At 31.3% G+C, this 22,513-nt stretch overlaps 2 protein-coding genes across 2 annotated transcripts in view; one reads left to right on the forward strand and one right to left on the reverse strand.

Annotated features, from left to right (window-relative positions):
• LOC113366005 (titin homolog) overlaps positions 1 to 20,041 on the forward strand; it is a 37,330-nt gene extending 17,289 nt beyond the window's left edge. Inside the window, 37 exon segments of the mRNA XM_026607552.1 lie at positions 29 to 824; positions 979 to 2,997; positions 3,000 to 4,712; positions 4,766 to 5,177; positions 5,370 to 5,580; positions 5,723 to 6,275; positions 6,356 to 6,786; positions 6,844 to 6,998; positions 7,061 to 7,239; positions 7,338 to 7,510; positions 7,578 to 7,656; positions 7,738 to 8,030; positions 8,109 to 8,452; positions 8,517 to 8,677; positions 9,486 to 9,721; positions 9,781 to 10,058; positions 10,241 to 10,373; positions 11,818 to 11,986; positions 12,231 to 12,279; positions 12,389 to 12,521; positions 12,596 to 12,755; positions 12,818 to 12,946; positions 13,033 to 13,318; positions 13,391 to 13,518; positions 13,573 to 13,693; positions 13,773 to 14,036; positions 14,108 to 14,361; positions 14,430 to 14,638; positions 16,304 to 16,675; positions 16,738 to 16,912; positions 17,333 to 17,668; positions 17,861 to 18,056; positions 18,285 to 18,401; positions 18,479 to 18,702; positions 18,847 to 18,967; positions 19,039 to 19,315; positions 19,502 to 20,041. Of these exon segments, the coding sequence (XP_026463337.1) occupies positions 29 to 824; positions 979 to 2,997; positions 3,000 to 4,712; positions 4,766 to 5,177; positions 5,370 to 5,580; positions 5,723 to 6,275; positions 6,356 to 6,786; positions 6,844 to 6,998; positions 7,061 to 7,239; positions 7,338 to 7,510; positions 7,578 to 7,656; positions 7,738 to 8,030; positions 8,109 to 8,452; positions 8,517 to 8,677; positions 9,486 to 9,721; positions 9,781 to 10,058; positions 10,241 to 10,373; positions 11,818 to 11,986; positions 12,231 to 12,279; positions 12,389 to 12,521; positions 12,596 to 12,755; positions 12,818 to 12,946; positions 13,033 to 13,318; positions 13,391 to 13,518; positions 13,573 to 13,693; positions 13,773 to 14,036; positions 14,108 to 14,361; positions 14,430 to 14,638; positions 16,304 to 16,675; positions 16,738 to 16,912; positions 17,333 to 17,668; positions 17,861 to 18,056; positions 18,285 to 18,401; positions 18,479 to 18,702; positions 18,847 to 18,967; positions 19,039 to 19,315; positions 19,502 to 20,023 (12,408 nt within the window). The 3' untranslated portion in view covers positions 20,024 to 20,041.
• Positions 20,042 to 20,184: 143 nt separating this feature from the next.
• LOC113365884 (RUS1 family protein C16orf58 homolog) lies at positions 20,185 to 22,144 on the reverse strand. Its single transcript, XM_026607426.1, has 9 exons — positions 22,112 to 22,144; positions 21,876 to 22,052; positions 21,643 to 21,781; positions 21,357 to 21,517; positions 21,138 to 21,288; positions 20,871 to 21,067; positions 20,572 to 20,813; positions 20,400 to 20,517; positions 20,185 to 20,320 (listed from the first exon to the last, which is right to left on the reverse strand). The coding sequence occupies exons 1-9, from the start codon at positions 22,113 to 22,115 to the stop codon at positions 20,265 to 20,267; spliced, it is 1,245 nt and encodes a 414-aa protein (XP_026463211.1). The 5' UTR covers positions 22,116 to 22,144; the 3' UTR covers positions 20,185 to 20,264.
• Positions 22,145 to 22,513: the final 369 nt, after the last annotated feature.

Consider the following 22,513-nt stretch of genomic DNA (forward strand, 5'->3'; position numbering starts at 1 on the left):
AATTAGAAAATGTATCGTTATCATGCAGGATCAATCGCATAAAGTTCAAACGACTAACGCACCAATTTCTCAGTTGGCAGTGCCTTTGCAAGAGTTACATGCAACTTTGAAAGAAATTACATCCAGGGAGACAAGAATTCTAGCTCCTGCGGAACAATTAAAATTAAATGCGGATTTAGAATTGATTACTAATTTAGCTCAGCCCATAAGCGAATTTGCAGAAGCATTAGAATCATCTTACACTTTACACGAACCTACACAATCTGAACCGATGATATTCTCAATAGAATCACAAATCAATCATTTACAAGCAAGTATTATTGACATTCAGCAGCATGTCATTTTTATTGAACCTGAAAACTCTCTCGATGCCAAATCTGCTCTGGCCAAGCCATTAGTAGAACTGCAAAAATGTTTATCTGAAATGCAAAACACAGGTGAACAAGAATTAAAACCAGAAGAAGAAAAAATATTGGTTGAATTGCAGGGTAAAAGCGATGGAACACAGAAAGATGAAAAATTGAGACCAATTGTAGAAGACAAAGCAAAAGCTGAACAAATGAACATTCAGGAAGAAGATAAACAGAAAGCTGTAGACTCTAACTTTGAACAAGACGAAATAAAAACTCAACAGCTAAAACTTGCAGAAGAAAAGAAAAAGATAGCCGAAAAGGTTACTCTTGAAGAAGAGAAAAAGACAACTGAAAAGCCAAAGTTTGATGAGGAAGAGAAAAAAAAAACTGATCAGCTGAAACTTGAAGAGGAAGAGAAAAAGAAAATAGAGCAGCTAAAACTTGAAGCGGAAGATAATAAGAAATCTGAATGCTAAAACTTGAAGAAGAGAAAAAGAAACCTGAAACACTGAGACTTGAAGAAGAAGATAAAAAGAAAACTGAACAGCCAAAACATGAAAAGGATGAGAAAAAGAAAGCTGAGCAGCTAAATCTTGAAGAGGAAGTGAAAAAGAAAACTGAAAAGCTAAAACTGAAGAGGAAGAAATTAAGAAAGCTGAACAGCTGAAATTTGATGAAGAAGAGAAGAAAACTGAACAGCTAAAACTTAAAGAGGAAGAGAAAAAGCAAGCTGAACAGCTGAAACGTGAGGAAGTACAGAAAAAGGAAGCTGAACAGCTGAAATTTGACGAAGAAGAGAAGAAGCAAGCCGATCAGCTGAAACGTGATGAGGAAGAAAAAATAAAAGCTGAAAAGCTAAAACTTGAAGAGGAAGAGAAAAAGAAAGCTGAAAAGCAAAAACTTGAAGAGGAAGAGCAACAAAAAGCTGAAGAGCTGAAACTTGAAGAGGAAGAGAGAAAGAAAGCTGAAAAGCTAAGACTTGAAGAAGAGAAAAAGAATGCTGAGGAACTAAAACTGGAAGAGGAAGAGAAAAAGAAAGCTAAAAAGTTGAAACTTGAAGAAGAAGAGAAAAGGAAAGCTGAAAAGCTAAAACTTGAAGGGGAAGATAAAAGGAAAGCAGAAAAGCTAAAACTTGAAGAGGAAGAAAAACAAAAAGCTGAAAAGTTGAAACTTGAAGAGGAAGAGAGAAAGAAAGCTGAAAAGCTAAGGCTTGAAGAAGAAGAGAAAAAGAAAGCTGAGGAACTAAAACTTCAAAATGAAGAGAGAAAGAAAGCTGAAAACTTAAAACTTGAAGAAGAACAGAAAAGGAAAGCTGAAAAACTAAAACTTGAAGAAGAAGAAAAACAAAAAGCTGAAAAGCTGAAACTTGAAGAGGAAGAGAGAAAGAAAGCTGAAAAGCTAAGACTTGAAGAAGAGAAAAAGATAGCTGAGGAACTAAAACTTGAAGAGGAAAAGAAAAAGAAAGCTGAAATGCTAAAACTTGAAGAGGAAGAGAAAAAGAAAGCTAAAAAGCAAGAACTTGAAGAGGAAGAGAAAAATAAAGTTTTGAAACATGAAGAAGAGAAGAAGAAAGCTGATAAGTTGAAACTTGAAGATAAAGAGAAAAGGAAAGCTGAAAAGCTAAAACTTGAAGAGGAAGAGATACAAAAAGCTGAAAAGTTAAAACATGAAGAGGAAGAGAGAAAGAAAGCTGAAAAGCTAAAACTTGAAGAAGAAGAGAAAAAGAAAGCTGAAAAACTAAACTTGAAGACGAAGAGAGAAAGAAAGCTGAAAAGCTAAGGTTTGAAGAAGAAGAGAAAAAGAAAGCTGAGGAACTAAAGCTTCAAGAGAAATAAAAGGAAAGCTGAAAAACTGCAACTTGAAGAGGAAGAGGAAAAGAAAGCTGAAAAGTTGAAACTTGAAGAAGAAGAGAAAAGGAAAGCTGAAAAGTTAAAACTTGAAGAGGAAGAGAAACAAAAAGCTGAAGAGTTAAAACATGAAGAGGAAGGGAGAAAGAAAGCTGAAAAGCTAAAACTTGAAGAGGAAGAGAAAAAGAAAGTTGAAAAGTTGAAACTTGAAGAAGAAGAAAAAATGAAAGCTGAAAACCTAAAACTTGAAGAGGAAGAGAAACAAAAAGCTGAAAAGCTAAAACTTGAAGAGGAAGAGAGAAAGAAAGCTGAAAAGCTAAAACTTGAAGAGGAAGAGAAAAAGAAAGCTAAAAAGTTGAAACTTGAAGAAGAAAAAAGGAATCTTGAAAAGCTGAAACTTGAAGAGGAAGAGAAACAAAAAGTTGAAAAGCTAAAACATGAAGAAGAGGAGAGAAAAAAAGCTGAAATGCTAAGGCTTAAAGAGGAAGAGAAAAAGAAAGCTGAAATTCTGAAACTTGAAGAGGCAGAGAAAGAGAAAGCTGAGGAACTAAAACTTGAAGAGGAAGAGAGAAAGAAAACTGAAAAGTTAAAACTTGAAGAAGAAGAAAAAAGAAAAGCTGAAAAGCTAAAACTTGAAGAGGAAGAGCAACAAAAAGCTGAAAAGCTGAAACTTGAAGAGGAAGAGAGAAAGAAAGCTGATGAACTAAAACTAGAAGAGGAAGAGAAAAAGAAAGCTAAAAAGTTGAAACTTGAAGAAGAAGAGAGAAAGAAAGCTGAAAAGTTAAAACTTGAAGAAGAAGAAAAAGGAAAGCTGAAAAGCTAAAACTTGAAGAGGAAGAAAAACAAAAAGCAGAAAAGCTGAAACATGAAGAGAAAGAGAGAAAGAAAGCTGAAAATCTAAGACTTGAAGAAGAAGAGAAAAAGAAAGCTGATGAACTAAAACTTGAAGAGGAAGAGAAAAAGAAAGCTGAAAAATGTAAACTTGAAGAGGAAGAGAAAAAGAAATCTGAAAAGCTGAAACGTGAAGAGGAAGAGAAAAAGAAAGCTGAAAAACTAAGACTTGAAGAAGAAGAGAAAAGGAAAGCTGAGGAACTAACACTTCAAGAGGAAGAGAAAAAGAAAGCTGAAAAACTTGAAGACGAAGAGAAAAAGAAAGCTGAAAAGCTAAAACTTGAAGAAGAAGAGAAAAGAAAAGCTGAAAAGTTAAAACTTGAAGAAGAAGAGAAACAAAAAGTTGAAAAGTTAAAACATGAAGAGGAAGAGAGAAAGAAAGCTGAAAAGCTGAAACTTGAAGAGGAAGAGAAACAAACAGCTGAAAAGTTAAAACATGAAGAGGAAGAGAGAAAGAAAGCTGAAAAGCTAAAACTTGAAGAGGAAGAGCAACAAAAAGCTGAAAAGCTGAAACTTGAAGAAGAGAACAGGAAAGCTGAAAAGCTAAAACTTGAAGAGGAAGAGAAACAAAAAGCTGAAAAGTTAAAACATGAAGAGGAAGAGAGAAAGCAAGCTGAAAAGCTGAAACTTGAAGAAGAAGAGAAAAGGAAAGCTGAAAAGCTAAAACTTGAAGAGGAAGAGAAACAAAAAGTTGAAAAGTTAAAACATGAAGAGGAAGAGAAAAAGAAAGTTGAAAAGCTGAAACTTGAAGAGGAAGAGAAAAAGAAAGCTGAAAAGTTGAAACTTGAAGAAGAGAAAAGGAAAGCTGAAAAGCTAAAACTTGAAGAGAAAGAGAAACAAAAAGCTGAAAAGTTAAAACATGAAGAGGAAGAGAGAAAGAAAGCTGAAAAGCTGAAACTTGAAGAGGAAGAGAAAAAGAAGGCTGAAAAGTTGAAACTTGAAGAAGAGAACAGGAAAGCTGAAAAGCTAAAACTTGAAGAGGAAGAGAAACAAAAAGCTGAAAAGTTAGAACATGAAGAAGAAGAGAGAAAGAAAGCTGAAAAGCTGAAACTTGAAGATGAAGAGAAAAAGAAAGCTGAAAAGTTGAAACTTGAAGAAGAAGAAAAAAGGAAAGCTGAAAAGCTAAAACTTGAAGAGGAAGAGAAACAAAAAGCTGAAAAGTTAAAACATGAAGAGGAAGAGAGAAAAAAAGCTGAAAAGCTGAAACTTGAAGAGGAAGAGAAAAAGAAAGCTGAAACGTTGAAACTTGAAGAAGAAGAGAAAAGGAAAGCTGAAAAGCTAAAACTTGAAGAGGAAGAGAAACAAAAAGTCGAAAAGTTAAAACATGAAGAGGAAGAGAGAAAGAAAGCTGAAAAGCTGAAACTTGAAGAAGAGAAAAGGAAAGCTGAAAAGCTAAAACTTGAAGAGGAAGAGAAACACAAAGTTGAAAAGCTAAAACATGAAGAGGAAGAGAGAAAGAAAGCTGAAAAATTAAAACTGGAAGAGGAAGAGAAACAAAAAGTTGAAAAGTTAAAACATGAAGAGGAAGAGAAAAAGAAAGCTGAAAAGCTGAAACTTGAAGAGGAAGAGAAAAAGAAAGCTGAAAAGTTGAAACTTGAAGAAGAGAAAGGAAAGCTGAAAAGCTAAAACTTGAAGAGGAAGAGAAACAAAAAGCTGAAAAGTTAAAACATGAAGAGGAAGAGAGAAAGAAAGCTGAAAAGCTGAAACTTGAAGAGGAAGAGAAAAAGAAAGCTGAAAAGTTGAAACTTGAAGAAGAGAACAGGAAAGCTGAAAAGCTAAAACTTGAAGAGGAAGAGAAACAAAAAGCTGAAAAGTTAAAACATGAAGAGGAAGAGAGAAAGCAAGCTGAAAAGCTGAAACTTGAAGAAGAAGAGAAAAGGAAAGGTGAAAAGCTAAAACTTGAAGAGGAAGAGAAACACAAAGTTGAAAAGTTAAAACATGAAGAGGAAGAGAGAAAGAAAGCTGAAAAATTAAAACTTGAAGAGGAAGAGAAACAAAAAGTTGAAAAGTTAAAACATGAAGAGGAAGAGAAAAAGAAAGCTGAAAAGCTGAAACTTGAAGAGGAAGAGAAAAAGAAAGCTGAAAAGTTGAAACTTGAAGAAGAGAAAAGAAAGCTGAAAAGCTAAAACTTGAAGAGGAAGAGAAACAAAAAGCTGAAAAGTTAAAACTTGAAGAAGAGAAGAAAGCTAAAGCTGAAACTTGAAGAGGAAGAGAAAAAGAAAGCTGAAAAGTTGAAACTTGAAGAAGAGAACGAAAGCTGAAAAGCTAAAACTTGAAGAGGAAGAGAAAAAAAAGCTGAAAAGTTAAAACTTGAACAAGAAGAGAGAAAGAAAGCTGAAAAGCTGAAACTTGAAGAAGAAGAGAAAAAGATGGCTGAAAAACGAAAACTTGAAGACGAAGAGAGGAGAAAAGCTGAGAAGCTGAAATTTGAAGAAGAAGAGAAAAAGAGAGCTGAGAAGCTAAAACTTGAAGAGGAAGAGAAAAGAAAAGCCGAAAAGCTAAGGATTGAAGAGAAAAAGAAAATTAACGATGAAAAAATGAAACTCGAAAAAGATGAGAAAGAGAAAACTGAGAAGTTGAAGTTTGAAGAGGAAAAGAAGAAAAAAGCTGAGAAGCTAAAATTCAAAAAAGAAAAAAGAAGCTAATAATCAAAAACTGGAAGAAGACCAAAATGGATTTGCACGATTAAGCCTTGAAGATGAGAAAGTAACAGACAAAGAAAATAAATTTGAAGATTCTCAGAATAAAAATCAATTTATAGACAAATCTTCTAATCTAGAAAAAAAATCAAGTAAACGTATTGGTTCGCAATATGTAGCACCAACAAAGTCGTTTGTAAAGGAATCGAAAATAGTAAAGCCTACATTCGGTACTCATCTCACAGATAGAACTGCCGCTCAAGGCTCTCTTATAAAATTAACTTGTACTGTAATTGGTTCTCCTGAACCATTAGTTGAATGGTTAAAGAATGGAGATATCCTTGTACCATCTTCTAAGTATAGAACTACATATGCGGATGGCCTTGCATGTTTCGAACTTTATAATGCAGAAGTGTCGGATTCAGCAGAATATGCATGCGTCGCTAAAAACTGTAATGGGGCTTCATACACATCATCCTTCTTGAAAATTTATGAAGGATACGAACCAGCTCCGCTTAAGCCAATATTCACGAGAGCAGTTAGAGGTAATAGTCACAATTAATCTAAAAATTAATACAAAAAAATAGTTTTTTTTTATATTAATAATTTATTTTTAATTTATTAGATAATTACAACATAACAGACAACGAATTAGTTCTCGAGTGTTGTATTAGAGGAAATCCTCAGCCATCTATAACTTGGATTAAGGATGGAGTTCCCATACATACTGGAGGAAAATACCAGCAAATGGACTTTGCACAAGGAAAGTGCAAACTTATAATATCTAATCCCAATGATGCGGATAGTGGAAACTATATGTGTAAAATTGAAAATACAAATGGTTGCGATCAAATCACGCACTACGTACAATTCACTGGTAATTATATAATTTTATATTATTTCAAAATTAAGTAAATCAATTTTTATATTCATTTTAAAGGCAAGGATAAGTATCGAACACATATTGATACTTCGTTTAGAAGTGCAGGTCGGCCACATTTTTCACATCTTTTATCGGATACCGCTGTACCAGATGGCGGAACTCTGGCTCTACAGGTTTTATTGTGAATCACGATTCAATAAATTCGTCATATAATAAGTTTTGCATTTAAGGTTGAAGTTAAAGGATCACCTAGTGAAATTACTTGGTTGCGTGGTTCAGAAGCTGTACGTCAAGATGGTAGATACAGGTTCTTCAAGGAAGGTTCTTTATACACATTAGCTATCAGTGGAGCAACATTGCAGGAGACTGGACCCTACACTTGCAGGTACGTTAAATAAACAATAAACAGTATACTGACATTGTTATTAAATATTATTTTCATTGCAGAGCATGGAACGCTTACGGCAAGACTGATACTACTGCTTATGTACGTATTGTTGGACAAGGAGCTATCCGTGATGGCAAGCCTGCAACTATTGTTCACCAGCCAGTAAAAGACGTTACTGTAGCACTCGGGGAAGATATCACAGTTTCATTGAGAGCTCAAGGTCAACCTAAACCGAAGGGTAAAATTTAAGACTATTTTTGATTTATCAAATAATCAATAATAAAATTATAATTGAGGCAGACTAATGAAATCTGTTTGTATTATCGTATGTTTTAGTATTTTTAACAAAAGGACTACGTGATATTACTACAAGTATGCGCACGTTGAAAGAAACATCTGATGATTATATTCGTTTTTCAATTAAACGAGCTATAGATACAGATGCTGGCACTTATTGTGTAATAGCTAAAAATATCTACGGTTGTGATCGCGCTTTTTTCACAGTTATGGTAAATAAAATAAAATAAATAAAATTTTATACATAAAAATATCAAATTATGCAATATTATTTTATAGATTCGACAAAGGGCGCGCTCAGTTACACCGCCTCGAGATCCGACGATATATGATTCGATACCGTCAATTTATACGAAAGGTAATAATGCAAGGATAAGATTTAAAACTTTTATAACATATACAAGATATATACATCAGTTTATTCGATTATTTTCATTAGATGTGCCTGGACCAATCGCCTCAGAACCCGTTGTAACGGATAGTGGATCTAATTGGTGCAGTTTGAGTTGGCCCAAGCCAGATGCGCAAAGTGTTGGCGGTGGCCCCGTGCTTGCATATCGGGTTGATCGCTGGGAACTGGGGACGGACGGAGGTGCAAGATGGGCAGAATTAGGAATTACTCCTATCAATTGTTTTGATGTATTCAATTTGAAGCCAGGAACTGAATATCACTTTAGAATAACGCCGAGAAACCGAAATGGTTGGGGAGAAAGCGTTCAGACGGGATGTCCAGTGAGTAGACAATTACATTATTATTACTAAACTTTAAAAAATCACTATTAAAAATTTTTATGTACTTAATTTTAATAGATAACTGTCGGACCTAGCGTGAATTTGCCAGAATTCACAAAACCCTTACCTAGTCAAATGAAGGTCCTCATTGGTTCTGATGTAGTCTTAGAATGTACTTTATCGGACATAAAAATTAATACACTAATCTGGTACAAAGATGGAATAGAATTAGATCCCAGAGAAGGCATACGCATGAAACAAGATAATTTAAACTGCAGTTTAATTCTTTCTTCAATCCAAGCAGAAATGTGTGGAAGATATATGTGTGAAGTCTCAAATAAATCAGGAAAGGCTTCTACATTTGTAAGATTGTTAGTAGTTGAAGATCTCAAACTTTTGGAAGCGGATAAAAAATTGAAATTGTGAGTTTTATCTAAATGCATTATGCACTTTTTGATTATTTATCTCAATCATGTTTTTAATTAGGGATCTTGAATCGGAAAAGGATATGTCTCCTCAATTCACTATGCGGCTACGTGATCGTCGAGTTCAAGTTACATATCCAGTACGATTGACCTGCCAAGTTATTGGTCAACCAATTCCTGAAATTACTTGGAGCAGAGATGGTGAAACGATCAACCCAGATGGTAATTAAAAATATTAAATTATTACCGACACTAATCGATTTTTTTGTTATGTGTTATATATATAATATATATATTTCTTTTATATATTATTATTATATATATTATATATATTATTAATATATATATATATATATATATATATATATATGATAAAATTGTTTCTTGGGCATCCATCCAACACGGTCTCCAAACTGACAATATGTTCGTCTGGAAAAACCTTTTTTATAATAAAATATATTATTTATTTTAATTTTACTATTTTTTAAAAAAAAAATCATAACTTGACGTCTTATCAATTTTTTATTTCATATTTAATTATTTTTTAGTGCAATTTTGTTGTGTTTTTTGTGTTATTTTTTAAAACTTATTTGTATGCACTGAAGATGGGTCAAATCAAGACCCGAAACGTATGTTTCTCAAAATAAAAACATTTTTCAATAAAACTGTTTTTTAATTACTGGATGGATGCCCAAGAAACAATTTTATCATATTATTTCACCATCTGAAGAAAAACCTCTCGCTTATATATATATATATATATATATATATATATATATTTTGTATGATTCTGAATTTGATGTTGACATATGTATTAACAAAGTCTAATAATCGGGCATAACATCAATAAAAAACATGAATTTCTTTCAAAAATTTATTTTAAATCCAAAAATGGATTTAAAATAAATTTTTGAAAGAAATTCATGTTTTTTATTGATGTTATGCCCGATTATTAGACTTTGTTAATATATATATATATATATATATATATATATATATATATATATATATTTCGTTTGCTTTTACATAGAAAATCATAGTTTAATAACTGATGGAAGATTCTACACATTGGAAGTATCCAGAACGAATCTTATGGATTCTGGAGTTTATTCAGTAACAGCCAAAAACATTTTGGGTTCTGTTAGTTGCTGTTGTAGATTGGTAGTCGATAAAGGCATCAAGGCGTATATCGCTCCTGAATTCTTTGCTGGCTTAGATGCTATGTGCACTGTTCAAGAAGGAGAATCATTAAAACTGACTGCACAGGTAAAAATTTTAAAATTTTCTGAATGCTGGATAGATCTGAATTATGTCTTATTTTTTAGATTGAGGCGTATCCAAGTGTTGGTGTGACATGGCACCGAGATGGTGTCAAGTTGCGAGCTTCTCGTCGTTGTGCACTTACTCTCGATCGCGAAGGGATAATTACACTTGAAATCAAGGGCGCTACTTCAGCAGATGCCGGATTATATATATGTACAGCCCGTAACGAGGTTGGCGAAACCAGGAGCAGTACTCGTGTAGTTGTAACGTCACCGGGTAGCAGAAATGGAGCAATAGCCAACAGCGATATTTGCGAACTGCCTCTTGTTTCTTCAAATCAGTAAGTAGACTGATCGAAATATAATTGAACCTCAACATATATTAGACTTTTATTTATTAGATTCTAATTAGATTCTTATTTATTTATTTATCTTACATAAATTTATAAGATCAATTCTGATATGAAATTAATAATATAGATAATTATATATTATACATAAAAATATATTATTATATTTTTAGGCAACCCTCTGAACCCAGATTTTTGCGCAAACCAACATCCACCGAAGCATTTGAAGGCGACAACATTATAATTGCCTGTGAAGTAAGTGGCGAACCAAAACCAGAAGTATATTGGCTCAGAGACTTCTTAAAGGTGAAAAGTTAACTATATATTCTTTTTATTTAGCATTTGTTTTAAAATATTGTTTTAAAATATTTTATTTCCCACCACATATCGTAAATGAATCTTAGTGTTGATTAACTTTACCATATTTATTTGATAATTTTTAATTGTGATACATATATAACATGCAAAACCAAGTGTAATCTAATATTCTTCAATTAATATCATTGGCTTCTTCATATGGTACAAAATTATTACACATGTTCTTACCTTATTTGGATCATAAGTGGCTCTAATGACCTTCTTGTTTGCGCATTCGTTCAAGGCAATACAAATTTATTAAATGCGAGAAAATGCGATATTATTTAGTTCTAAAACATCTAAAAATGTATTTATATTATATATATATATATATATATATATATAATAAATTATAATATATATATATAAAATATTATAATATTATTTCGCCGTAGGTAAAAAGTATTGTACATTTAAGCAGATATTACAAAACAATTTGATTAATTGACTTGCATATTTAATGAACGTACAGCATTTGTAAATATTTTGGAATGTTACGGTATTTGAAATTCAGCATTCATACATTTGAAAATCTTTGAAAGCGCTTTTGAAATTACTGCGAATGAATTTAAATATATGCAAGACCGCGCCTATGTACTTACAGTTGAAGGTTATAATTTTTTAAAATTATAATATAATAATAAAAATATATCTTTTTGCAAATTTGCCAGTTTGTGATTATGTTTTACATAATTATATTCTACAGAGGCTATACTTTAATATAATCTTGTAAATAGTGCTCTGCAACATGAAATCGTTTTCAGAGGAAGATCAATCGTTATTTTGCGTCTGTCGCTTGAGGTTAACGGTTGTGGTTTTATTATTATCAGTCGTTATATAAATACATAGATATGAGTCACTGGATAAAAAACAAGTTAAAATAAAATATGTGAAATATTTCTTCATAAAAAATTATCAGGTTATTTATTAAATTAAGTGCATCGATTAATGAAAGTTAAAAATAAAAGCAAATATTAATTCCCATTTAAATAGTGTTATTAAATAAATTTCTGACAGTCTCATATGCCCTGTGTTTATTTGCAATTTTAATACATCAACCTAAATATTTGATCAGTTTTTCTGCAAATTTAAATATTTTACCACATAATTTATACTATATTTTTAATATATTATATATTTTATTATCTCATGTTATTAATTTTTTTAGTAATTGCAGAAATTTATAAGTAGAAAAAAAGCCGACACAGATAATTTTGCAAATAAACATATTTTCGGCAACACGTTAAAATTATCTATTTTTATAACAAATAGTATTATACAAAATAAGACTTTCATTAGAAAATTACACGCTGAATGATAAATAACTCGCATCAACGAATACAATAATAATGATCAAATAAAATACAACTTGAATATTATTTTTTTATTTCAGCCCAATTACTATTTGGACGCACCTCACTTCCGCAGCGTTGGAGCAGGCCCGGAATACAGATTGGAAATACCCTGCGCCAAGCTCGACTTCACCGGTACATACTCCGTGGTTGCTCGCAATTGCCATGGTGAATGCAAAGCCATCATGTCCTTGCAAATATACGCTAAAGGTAATATACATTACATTTCATGGCTAGTGACAAATATTTCAAAAAGAACAAATGGTTTATGATTATATATTGTACGATGTCGTATACTATATAACACTACGTTATTTCCACACGTCCGTGGCTCAGATCATCTATCAGCATTGCTCTATTTATATTATCATTAAATTTGTGTCACTTTTATTTAATTTTTATTGACTTTCATGAAACAACTATTAATTGTTATATAACTTATTTCTGGTTTTAGATATCATGAATGAGAAAACTACGAAAAGTACAAGATCAGTGAAACATAGGTAAGCTATTTATTTTAAATTAATATATATCTTTTATTTATATTAAAACACAATTATCTGTTTTAACAATTATTATTATTATTATTTTATAAATTTTATTCTTCAACAGTGAAGAACAGAGAATTCCTATATTGCAACGTCCATTATCAGACATCAGATGTTGCGATGGTGATTCCATTACCTTTGAATGTAAAATAGATGTAACCCCAGAATTTCAAGTACTTTGGGAGAAAGATGGAAAGGTAGAGAATAATTTGACATATAATCACTTTATTATGTTTTATTTTATTTTATTAATGATGAAATATAATTATAGGTAATACCAACCGGCGATGATTTCACATCCTCATCGGATGAAAATGGTCATTATACTCTTACTATTCTGAGGGTATATCCAGAAGATGAAGGAAGCTATTCTTGTACGGTTTATAATGACTTGGGACGAATAAATACTAACGCATATCTTATTGTAGACGGTAAAAACAAAATAAATAGATATCAGTTTATTAAAGTTTACTTAACATTTTTTTGTTTTCAGTCCCTGAAGAAAGGGAGAATTTATTATCTCATCAGTTGTGCAGACCGCCTGGCTTTATGCCATCAAATGGTTCCACGCCTCATTCAACACCGAGAGGAACACCGGCAAGAAGTCTATCTCCTCTAACAGGTATTCACTTAGCATGATTTACAAATATTCCATACACAATTTTATAAATTATATATGAATTGAGAAAATGATAAATCTTAAATCAGGTTCACAGGCTACTTCAACTGCGCTTCGAAAATGTCTTAATGTACGTCCGAGCACTGCGGCTTTACGCAGACGGGCAGACCGATTCGGTACCTCAGGCAGACCTCCGAAATTTCAGGCTTGCCCCCATAATCGTTTGGTGGAAGAGGGTGCCACTGTACGTTTCCGCTGTTCAGTAAGTGGGCATCCATCACCCTGGACAAACTGGGATAAAGACGGAGTACCTGTGACTCAAACTTCAAGAATTAGTGCCACAGAAGAGGAAGATTTGAGGACACTTGAAATCAGGTAGAGAAATAGTAGACTTAAATTTTATTATAAATATCTTGTATATTTTCATAACAAATGTTTTGCTTTCAGAGAAGTGACCCATGAAGATGCAGGTTTATATAGAATCATCCTAGAAAATGATCACGGAAGAGTAGAAGCAACAGCGAGGTTAGACGTACTGAGATATAGAAGTAAGCATGGAATAACTTTAACAAATTGTAGTATCATTAGATTTTATCTAAATTTTCTTGTGTTACATTATTTAATTATAGGTTCGTTTAGAACCGTGAGGTCAAGCAGTGTATCGCCTAGGGCTTCACCTTTTTATAGCAAAAGATTACAAAATACAACTGCTAGAGTTGGATCTAAATTAAGATTAAATGCAGAACTCAGGTATATATTTATATTCTTTAGTTTAACTGTTATGATGATATCAAAATTAGAATTATTGACTTAATACTTATTTTTTCAGAACATTCAGGGGAGGCGAAAGTCATTGGGTTCATGATGGCGTTTTACTGGACCCATCATGTCTAGACAATAGATTCAAAATGATTGATACTTGCAAATCACGTATTCTGACTATAAATAAAGTAACTGAGGCAGACAGTGGTAATTATATTTGTGTGACATCGAACAATTTTGGTGCATCAGCTGTCGGTGCACAAGTAACTATAACCCAAAATGCTCCGGTTGAAAAACGCTTACCCAAATTTATTCGAAGATTGAGAAAAAGGTTAATACTAAACTAGACTTTTTTAAATGATTGATATTGGTATATACTTATTCAATCAATTATTATTTCAGTATTACTTTCCTCGAAGGTCAGATGGGTTTCTTGACATGTGAGATAGAAAATACTGATGTGCCTTTCAATGTTAGATGGACAAAAGACTCTAAAGAAGTTCCTGATTGTGATGATTATGAATACATGGATTACGGAGGTGGTCTTTTAGGTTTGAAAATTGTCGAGGCGTTTTTGCAGGACTCAGGAAAATATCATTGTGAAGTGATTACATCGTTTGGAACTATTAAAACCGAAACTGTTGTTCGAGTGAAAGGTTAATACAAACAGTGCTGTTTTTATTTCTGCTGACTGCAAAATTAATTTTCTTTACCTTCATTCTAGAAGCGACTTCTGCAAACCGTAGCTGTGCTGAATTTGACCATAGGCCTGTAGCAACGTCGTGTCTTGAGGGCAGAAATATACAATTTCTGGCCAGTGCAAATGCTATGGTATTACGTGATAATAAAACTGGAGAACCTGATCAAGTAGGCTTAGTATTCAAATGGTTTGTCGCTGGACGACGGGTACAGACTGATGGCGAACATTTTTTAGTAAGTAATAGATATAAGAAAACTTAAAATTATTATTAAATTTCGGAACAATATTTAAATTTTACGAACAATATTTATTTTTCAATAATGTAAACTGGATTTAATATTAGACGACCGATTCAGAATGATGGCTTACGTTTGTAGTAAAGTAATGATTTAAAAAAAAAGCTTAATATTAAAAAAATATATGAAAGAAGGCAATATCCTTTCTTTGATTAGATTTGCTTAATTCATTTCATATAAAAATTATTAACATATGTTTTAATTTAATTTATGATAAATAATAAGATTACATTTATAATTTTTCGTGACTCGATATGAATATTTACATTTCGAAATTGATTGCAATCGCGCGTTACGAGCACATATATATTTTTCTCCGTATGATGTACGTGCATTTGATTATTTTTTATAAAACTGTATTTAATTCAGTTTATAATAAATAAAAGATATGTATTCAGTGTTTAAAAATTATTTTAAGTGAATATTTTAAAAATAGTAATATTTCAGAAATAATATTTGTAATATTAATTCTTTAGCATCGTATATGTCTTTGGAAATCTTTTACAAATATTTGAAGATAACGGTATTTGTATTTACTTAGTCAGGTCATATTCAAACTAACAATTGTTGCACTTTGAAAGTGAAACAAGTATATACTGCTAACATTGAAGTGCATATAGTGAATCATTTCTTATAAAATTAAAATTAAAGGTACTTAAAAATTAACTATAACTTATATTTAGTAGAATTAAGTGCACAGAGATACAACTATGATTCAATTACATACATGTGAAATAGAAATATTTGTAAGTACTATTTTCAATTTTAAAATTTAATTCTTTAATATTTTATTTATTCAATAGCAATGTATTATTGAAAATTTGAAAACAAAACAAAACAAAAAATAAAACTATATATATGGTTATATAGTTATTATAATACTATATATATATATATATATATATATATATATATATATATATAGTTATTATAATAATCGTTCAATGATCTTAATTAATGAGGACTTTAATTTAGAATGGAAACAAGTGGGACAGTCAAAAAAAATATTTTGTTCTTCAGAAACAACAAAAACTAGGTACTCCTTAGGAAAAGTTTACTATCAAAAAACATCCAATCAACATTCTAATGTCGGCTAATTTATTTACGTTCAATTATTTACTATTAATATATCTATATATATTATATATATAAAATGTGTGTGTGTATTTTGTGTCTGTTGCAAAGAAAGTATTGTTTATAAACAATGTCTAGAATAAACTGCGCAAATTGCCAATTATGACGCAAAGTAAGTTTGATTAAAAATTAAAGAGTAAAATTCAGTACATCTCAAAATTATGTCTTACGTCAATTTTTATTTTACAATCGTATGATATTTTGCTACGATATAATTTATATAGCTTTGTAACATCGGTAAAAGAAATAATTGATTAGAGATTACTAGTATCTGATTTAGCTTTGAGTAGCCCGCAATTAGCTTTTATACAAAATATAGGCAAAAGAAATAGAAATTGATATTTTCAAAATATTAAGAAGAAGAAGGTTTTCGCGATTTGTGATGTAATAGTTTGCACTCATATAAATATATGAATTGATTATTTAATTTTTATAAAATATTGAGATAAGTATTTTTTTTTATTCCAGATAGAAACTGTTGGTAACGAAACAATCCTGCACGTGTTGAACGTTAATCAACACCATGCAGGCGAGGTGATGTGCATGGCGAGCCCCCGCGAAACTTTCGTACGATCAATTCACCAGAATAATGGTGAAAAAATTCAACTTTACGACGTCGCATGCGTCTCGGAGCTAAACGTTTTGCCTTCATTGAACACAGACGATGTCGAATGCGAGAATAATAAAATATTCGAAACGACGGAAACGTTATTAAAACCGAATACACCAGCAAAGATTCTAAATAAACCGGACAACATTGCTGCGAAGAGTGGAAGTCGAGTAGTCCTGGAGATCGAATACACCGGTCTACCAGAACCAGATGTCGTTTGGTATAAAGCGGTAGGTGTTTATAATATATAATTTATTAATTCAGTTTAATAATATATTATTAATAATTGTAGGATCGCAAACTTGACGAATACCATAACATCATACTAGAAAAAGAAGTTTCAAATATTGGGTATTATTCAAGACTGGTTATGGATAACGTTTCAGACGACGACAGTGCGAAATATTCAGTTAGCGTGAAAAACGATTTAGGATGCGACTTTGCCCATTTATCAGTCGCCATAGAAGGTACATACCCTTTATTTATTTATTTCAGTTTCTTTTCATTTATATTCAATCGGATACATTTTACATCGGTTGCATTCGGATAACAGATTGTGATAATAAATGATTGAAATGTGAAATTTAAGGGCAATATTAAAAAGATAATGAGGTATGAAAATGATTTTGATGAAACAAAACTTGAACTAAAAAAAAATGAAACAGAAAATGAGCAAAATGGGATAAAAATAGGCACAGTCGAAAGAAATGTTATATCAAATATAATTTACATTCGGTTCATTTTCAAAATTAGATATAATTTTTTTATGAAATATTTTAAAGTTTAAACATAAAAATAAATAATAACTATAATTTATATTTATAATTATAGTTTAAACTTAAAAAATAGTATATATATGAATGATTTTATGAGTCATTTCTCCTCAGGTCCTCCTCATGCTCCTGTAGAACCACCTGTAGTGTATTTATCAGAACCAAATGCTGTCCTTGTGTCTTGGAACGCCTGTCCATTTGACGGACACAGGCGAGTGACTTCCTACGAAATGGAAAAATGTGAAATTTTGGATCTGAAACACAAGTACCAAGAAGATTCTCCAGCAGTTTGGCAGGCAATAAAATGCGATGATAGAAATTGTGCTTTGGATCTTCAGAGAATTGCCACAAATTTGATACCAGGAAAGAGTTATCAGTTTAGAGTCAGGGGTGTTAACGAACTTGGACCAGGAGATTATGGACCAGCTAGTGATGTAGTTCTTATACCAGGTAATGAAATACATATTTACCAACAATGTACATTTTTTACTTCATGTGAAACTATGTGATACAAAGAATTCAAAATTGAATCTTTTATTTCAATATAGTATTATCTGATGTAAATATTTACTATTAATGTTTTATGAAAAATTAATATTCATATACTTATTTTTCATATTTTTGTTTTAATGAATTTCTCAGATGTTGCACTGGGTGAAAGGACATCATCTTCAGATAATATGGATAGTATTATGGTGCCAAGTAATACGGATTACCAAAACTACTATAAAATATATGAAGAATTAGGTAAAGGCAGGTTTGGAATTGTCAGGCGAGCTGAGGACATCAAAACTGGTAAAACTGTTGCTGTAAAAACTATCAGGACTATTAGATCGAGGTACAAATAAATTTTAATAAAGATTTTACCTTTTTAGGCATATACCACTCTTTATATATCACAATTCTAGTTTAACTATGTATCAATAAAAACCTATAATAAATGTGCTCACATTTGCAAACAAAGTTGTAATCTGGGAATTATAATGTTGTGATATATATTAGTTATTTGTGGTATAGTTGTAATATAGTAATTGTATGTGATATAATTGGTATTTATTTTTTTCAGAGATCGCGAAATGACACTTCATGAAATCACAATAATGAGTATACTAAATCACGAATTTATCTTGAAACTTTTTTCTGCTTATGAATTGGGTAAAGAAATAACTTTAATCACTGAATTGTAAGTGGAATTGACATTTATAATATTATTTTATTTTATTATATATTTATTTTTAAAATGGTTTTTAATGATAATAGCGTATCTGGAGGTGAACTTTTTGAAAGAGTAGTGGCAGATGATTCGCTGACTGAAGGTGATTGCGCCAGATTTATGAAAAATATCTGCGAAGGGGTTGCTTATTTACACAGTAAGCAAGTTGTACATTTGGATCTAAAACCGGAAAATATACTTTGCCGCAGCAGAGATCCGCATAATCATGATATCAAAATTATCGACTTCGGATTAGCTCGACGTATCACTGGTAGTTACATCATATAAATAGTTTTAATAACCAAAATAATGCAAATATTTTAATATTTTATAATTCCAATATAAGCCTCCAAAAAATAATTGATTAATTCTTTATGTTTCCATATAATGTACTTGACTAATTTAAAATTTGTAGGCGAAGAACCACAAAGAGTGCTTTTTGGTACACCAGAATTTATTCCACCAGAAGTGATAAGCTATGAACCAATTGGCTTGCAGAGTGATATGTGGAGCCTTGGAGTGATATGTTATGTCTTGTAAGTAAATTAACATTGGTCAATTGAATTGATATTGGAATTTTCTTTGAATTTCCTCTGTCTATTATTAGATTATCTGGTCTATCACCATTCATGGGTGATAATGATGCCGAAACATTTACAAATGTAACAAGGGCTGTTTACGATTTCGATGATGAAGTTTTTGATTCAGTCTCGCACGAAGCCCGCGATTTTGTTTCTAGTTTGTTAATAAAGCAGTTAGAAAAACGCGCTAGTGCAGAAAGCTGTCTGGACAGTCCTTGGCTTCGTAGCATAGGTTCAAAACATGTTGATGTGCGACTGCAGACTGATCGTTTGAAGAAATTTATTGTTAGACGAAAGTGGCAGGTAAATAAATTATTTTGATGTGCAATTTGTTTTTGAATTGATGTTTGAGAGCATTTTTTACTTAATTATAATATTATATTAGTTAATAATATTAAATTACGATTTTGTTCATTATTATCTTGCATGATCGCATGATTTGATGTGTTGTTTTTTTGCTTGTGGCAATGTGTTCGCGCTCCCCTGCAGAAAACGGGAATTGCGATACGTGCTTTAGGCCGCTTGACAGCTGTTACATCTGCTGGAAATGCTGTGACCGAAAAGATCACTACTATTAGCAAAGGAAAACCAGCCAAAATAAACAAACGGGACTGTAATAAAAAGGAATGCTCTATAGGAAAATTGAACTCAAACAGTATCCCTCACCCCAGAAAGCGCATTGATAATAACAAGAGCAACAGACACCTTGGCATGGGGCAAAGTGATGCATGTGAATTACAAAGTAAAAGCCTACAGCGTGCAATTGACAAGCATGTTGCTAGTAATTCAACTCTAGAGCATGATTTGAATTTAAAAGACGTTGTTTCAGAACAAACTAAAAAGACTTTGAGTAATGAAAATATTGGTGTTTCTTGTGTAGTTGGCAAAAACGCGCATAGACCCGCGCAGGACAGCGTAAGATCCCGCATAAGACGTCTGGAGAATTGCATATCTTCGGACGAACGTAAAACCAGCAGTCGCAGTGAACATCGTCGAACTAAAAAGCGATAGTAGTTGAAATTATTTTATGATAACTATTTATTATGCTGAGTAAATGATGAGTGTGTTTTAAGTCTGATTGAGGTATATAGTTAATAATAATTTGGTTTTATCTCTTTGTTATTATATTTTTGGCTATATACAATTTTGTACAATTGCAATGACAGTTGTAAGTGGTATTCATTTATTGATAATTGATTTATTTATCGCTACCTATGTTTGCAATGTATTTTCCTCAAATCTTATTTGACAATTACCATATCATTCTGCATTCACCAATAGGAAGTAGATGTTGATTAGTAGACCATCCTTTAAAAGTATTTATATTCATATGATTATAAAAATGATATTGATGAATAAAATTATAAAAATGAATCAAAGTGTGCACCTTTCTGATCAAGAGCTTTTCTTAAACGTTTCCAAGCCAGTTTACTTTGTTCAAATATTTCTGCATGAGTCAACGTAATATCAATTCCGCAGTTCACCAATAAATTTTGTGCCAATGTCTAACAAATTTTGATATCAGTGATATAATAAGATACAACTTGAAAATAACATACCCTATTTATTCTGTCAGACGATGTCATTATTCCAACTATCAAGGCATGAAAATATGCCTGTAGAACAACTTCATCTGAATGCTCTTTAGATAAGCTAATATAGACACTATCATTATACACATTTATAATAAATTGTTCATTTTTGTAGATTATCTTAGATTGCTTTAGGTGATGTAGATTATTTGCAATTATTTTCTTTAAAGACTTGCCAATTTTGATGTGATGACCACAAATTTGAAAATCTACAAACAAATTGATATATTTAAGAAATTATAAAGTACATCTGATCATTTACAGACCTTTTGGCATAACTCTGAAAAGTGGCTCATGAAAATTAACACAATCTACTGTAGGCACGTTTTCATTTGCTATGTAATTTTCATATACAGCAAGAAGCCGGCTAGTATTCAGAACTTTTAATCTGATAGATTTCACGGCATTATAATTAGCATATAGATGTAGCATTGTAAATACAGCGAACCAGAAAAATGCCACTCTAAAAAAAATTGAAAGTTGTGAGTCAAATGGTATTAGATTGTAATATAACAATTTTTATATCTAATTACATTTTATTAGTGATTGTTAATAATATTAAAAGTGCAACTACAGAAGCACATAAATTTACAAATGTTTCTTGACTCCCATCTTTAGCTGATACATCTGCTAGATTTCCACGAAGAGCATGATGCTGTGTTAAAGCAACTCTTGTTGCACCACCTTTTGAAAGATTGATTTTAATTTAAAATCACATTTATTCTAGATAATGAATAGTAAATTATATGAACCTGCAACACCAACTATGGATTTAATTGCTGTTGTAAAACATAGAATTTCTGTAGACCACGTAACATATAAAGGTAATACTAAAACTTCAATTCCCATAGCAACATCATTTAAAATATCAGCAACTAATCGCCAACGTTTACTATTGATATCTAAGTCAGATCTATAGATATAAATGGTATTTATATAAATCAACAATATATGTCTTAAGCATATGACGAAGTAATCCCATAATTTCTACTTTTTGAATGAATACAGAATTTAAAATGAAGTTTTATATATGGTTACCCTTTCCACCATGCAAATAAGATTCTTCCAATGTGCCCTGTACCTTCTTTCAGTATCCAAGTAATTGTAGCGCTTAAAGGTGTTGCAGTTTCATTTCCAACACCGACTCCAGCCAAGATTGCATGTGTACTTAATGCGCCTATATTTATTATTTTAAATAATGGCTGGATGAGTTAATATGGAATGAACAAAATATCAGATGTTTAAACGATTAATCAAAGTGTTAAGTTTACCTGTAATAGTGCTGCTGAAAGCTTGTAAGGTATCCCATAATTGATAAGGAATATAATCTTTGCTTACGCTTTGTGGAAAGCCTTCAGGAAGAAATATTGATCTTAATATATTAATAATGTTTTTGAATATTTTTCTATCTTGTTGATCCTTTGAATAAAAATATATTTTTTCGCTATCTAAAATTTATGTCGAACATAAAATTTATATATGTACTAAAAAATTATTTATTAAGTACCCATATGTGCAAGAATGTGGCAATTATTATTAAGGTTTATTTCTTCGAACATGTTTTCAATAGTACGCTCATTTGCCATATTTATTATATATTTTATTTATTATTTGTAGTAATGTATATTTTTAATCCTTATTTATTATTAATTAAAATAGTCAGCATCCTAGACACAGTATGATATGTCAAGTTGACATTTAGAATGCTTGTCATATTTTGCAGGATGTCCAACCTAGACTATATGATATTCTTAATCCCGCAACATTCTGCATTTCCTCTTTTTCAACCATTTAAAAAATAATTTTTATTCTGAAATTAGTATTACTTATTACTAAAATTGTTAATAATAAAAGGCCTAAAAAGATTTGTGTTCATTGTGCAGTTGCTATTAAAATTTAGTGTTATATT

The sequence above is a fragment of the Ctenocephalides felis genome, unplaced genomic scaffold (genome assembly GCF_003426905.1).
Source record: "Ctenocephalides felis isolate EL2017-DRISC unplaced genomic scaffold, ASM342690v1 CF-g0.4_SCAFFOLD_01170, whole genome shotgun sequence".
NCBI classification, from domain to species: Eukaryota; Metazoa; Arthropoda; class Insecta; order Siphonaptera; family Pulicidae; genus Ctenocephalides; species Ctenocephalides felis.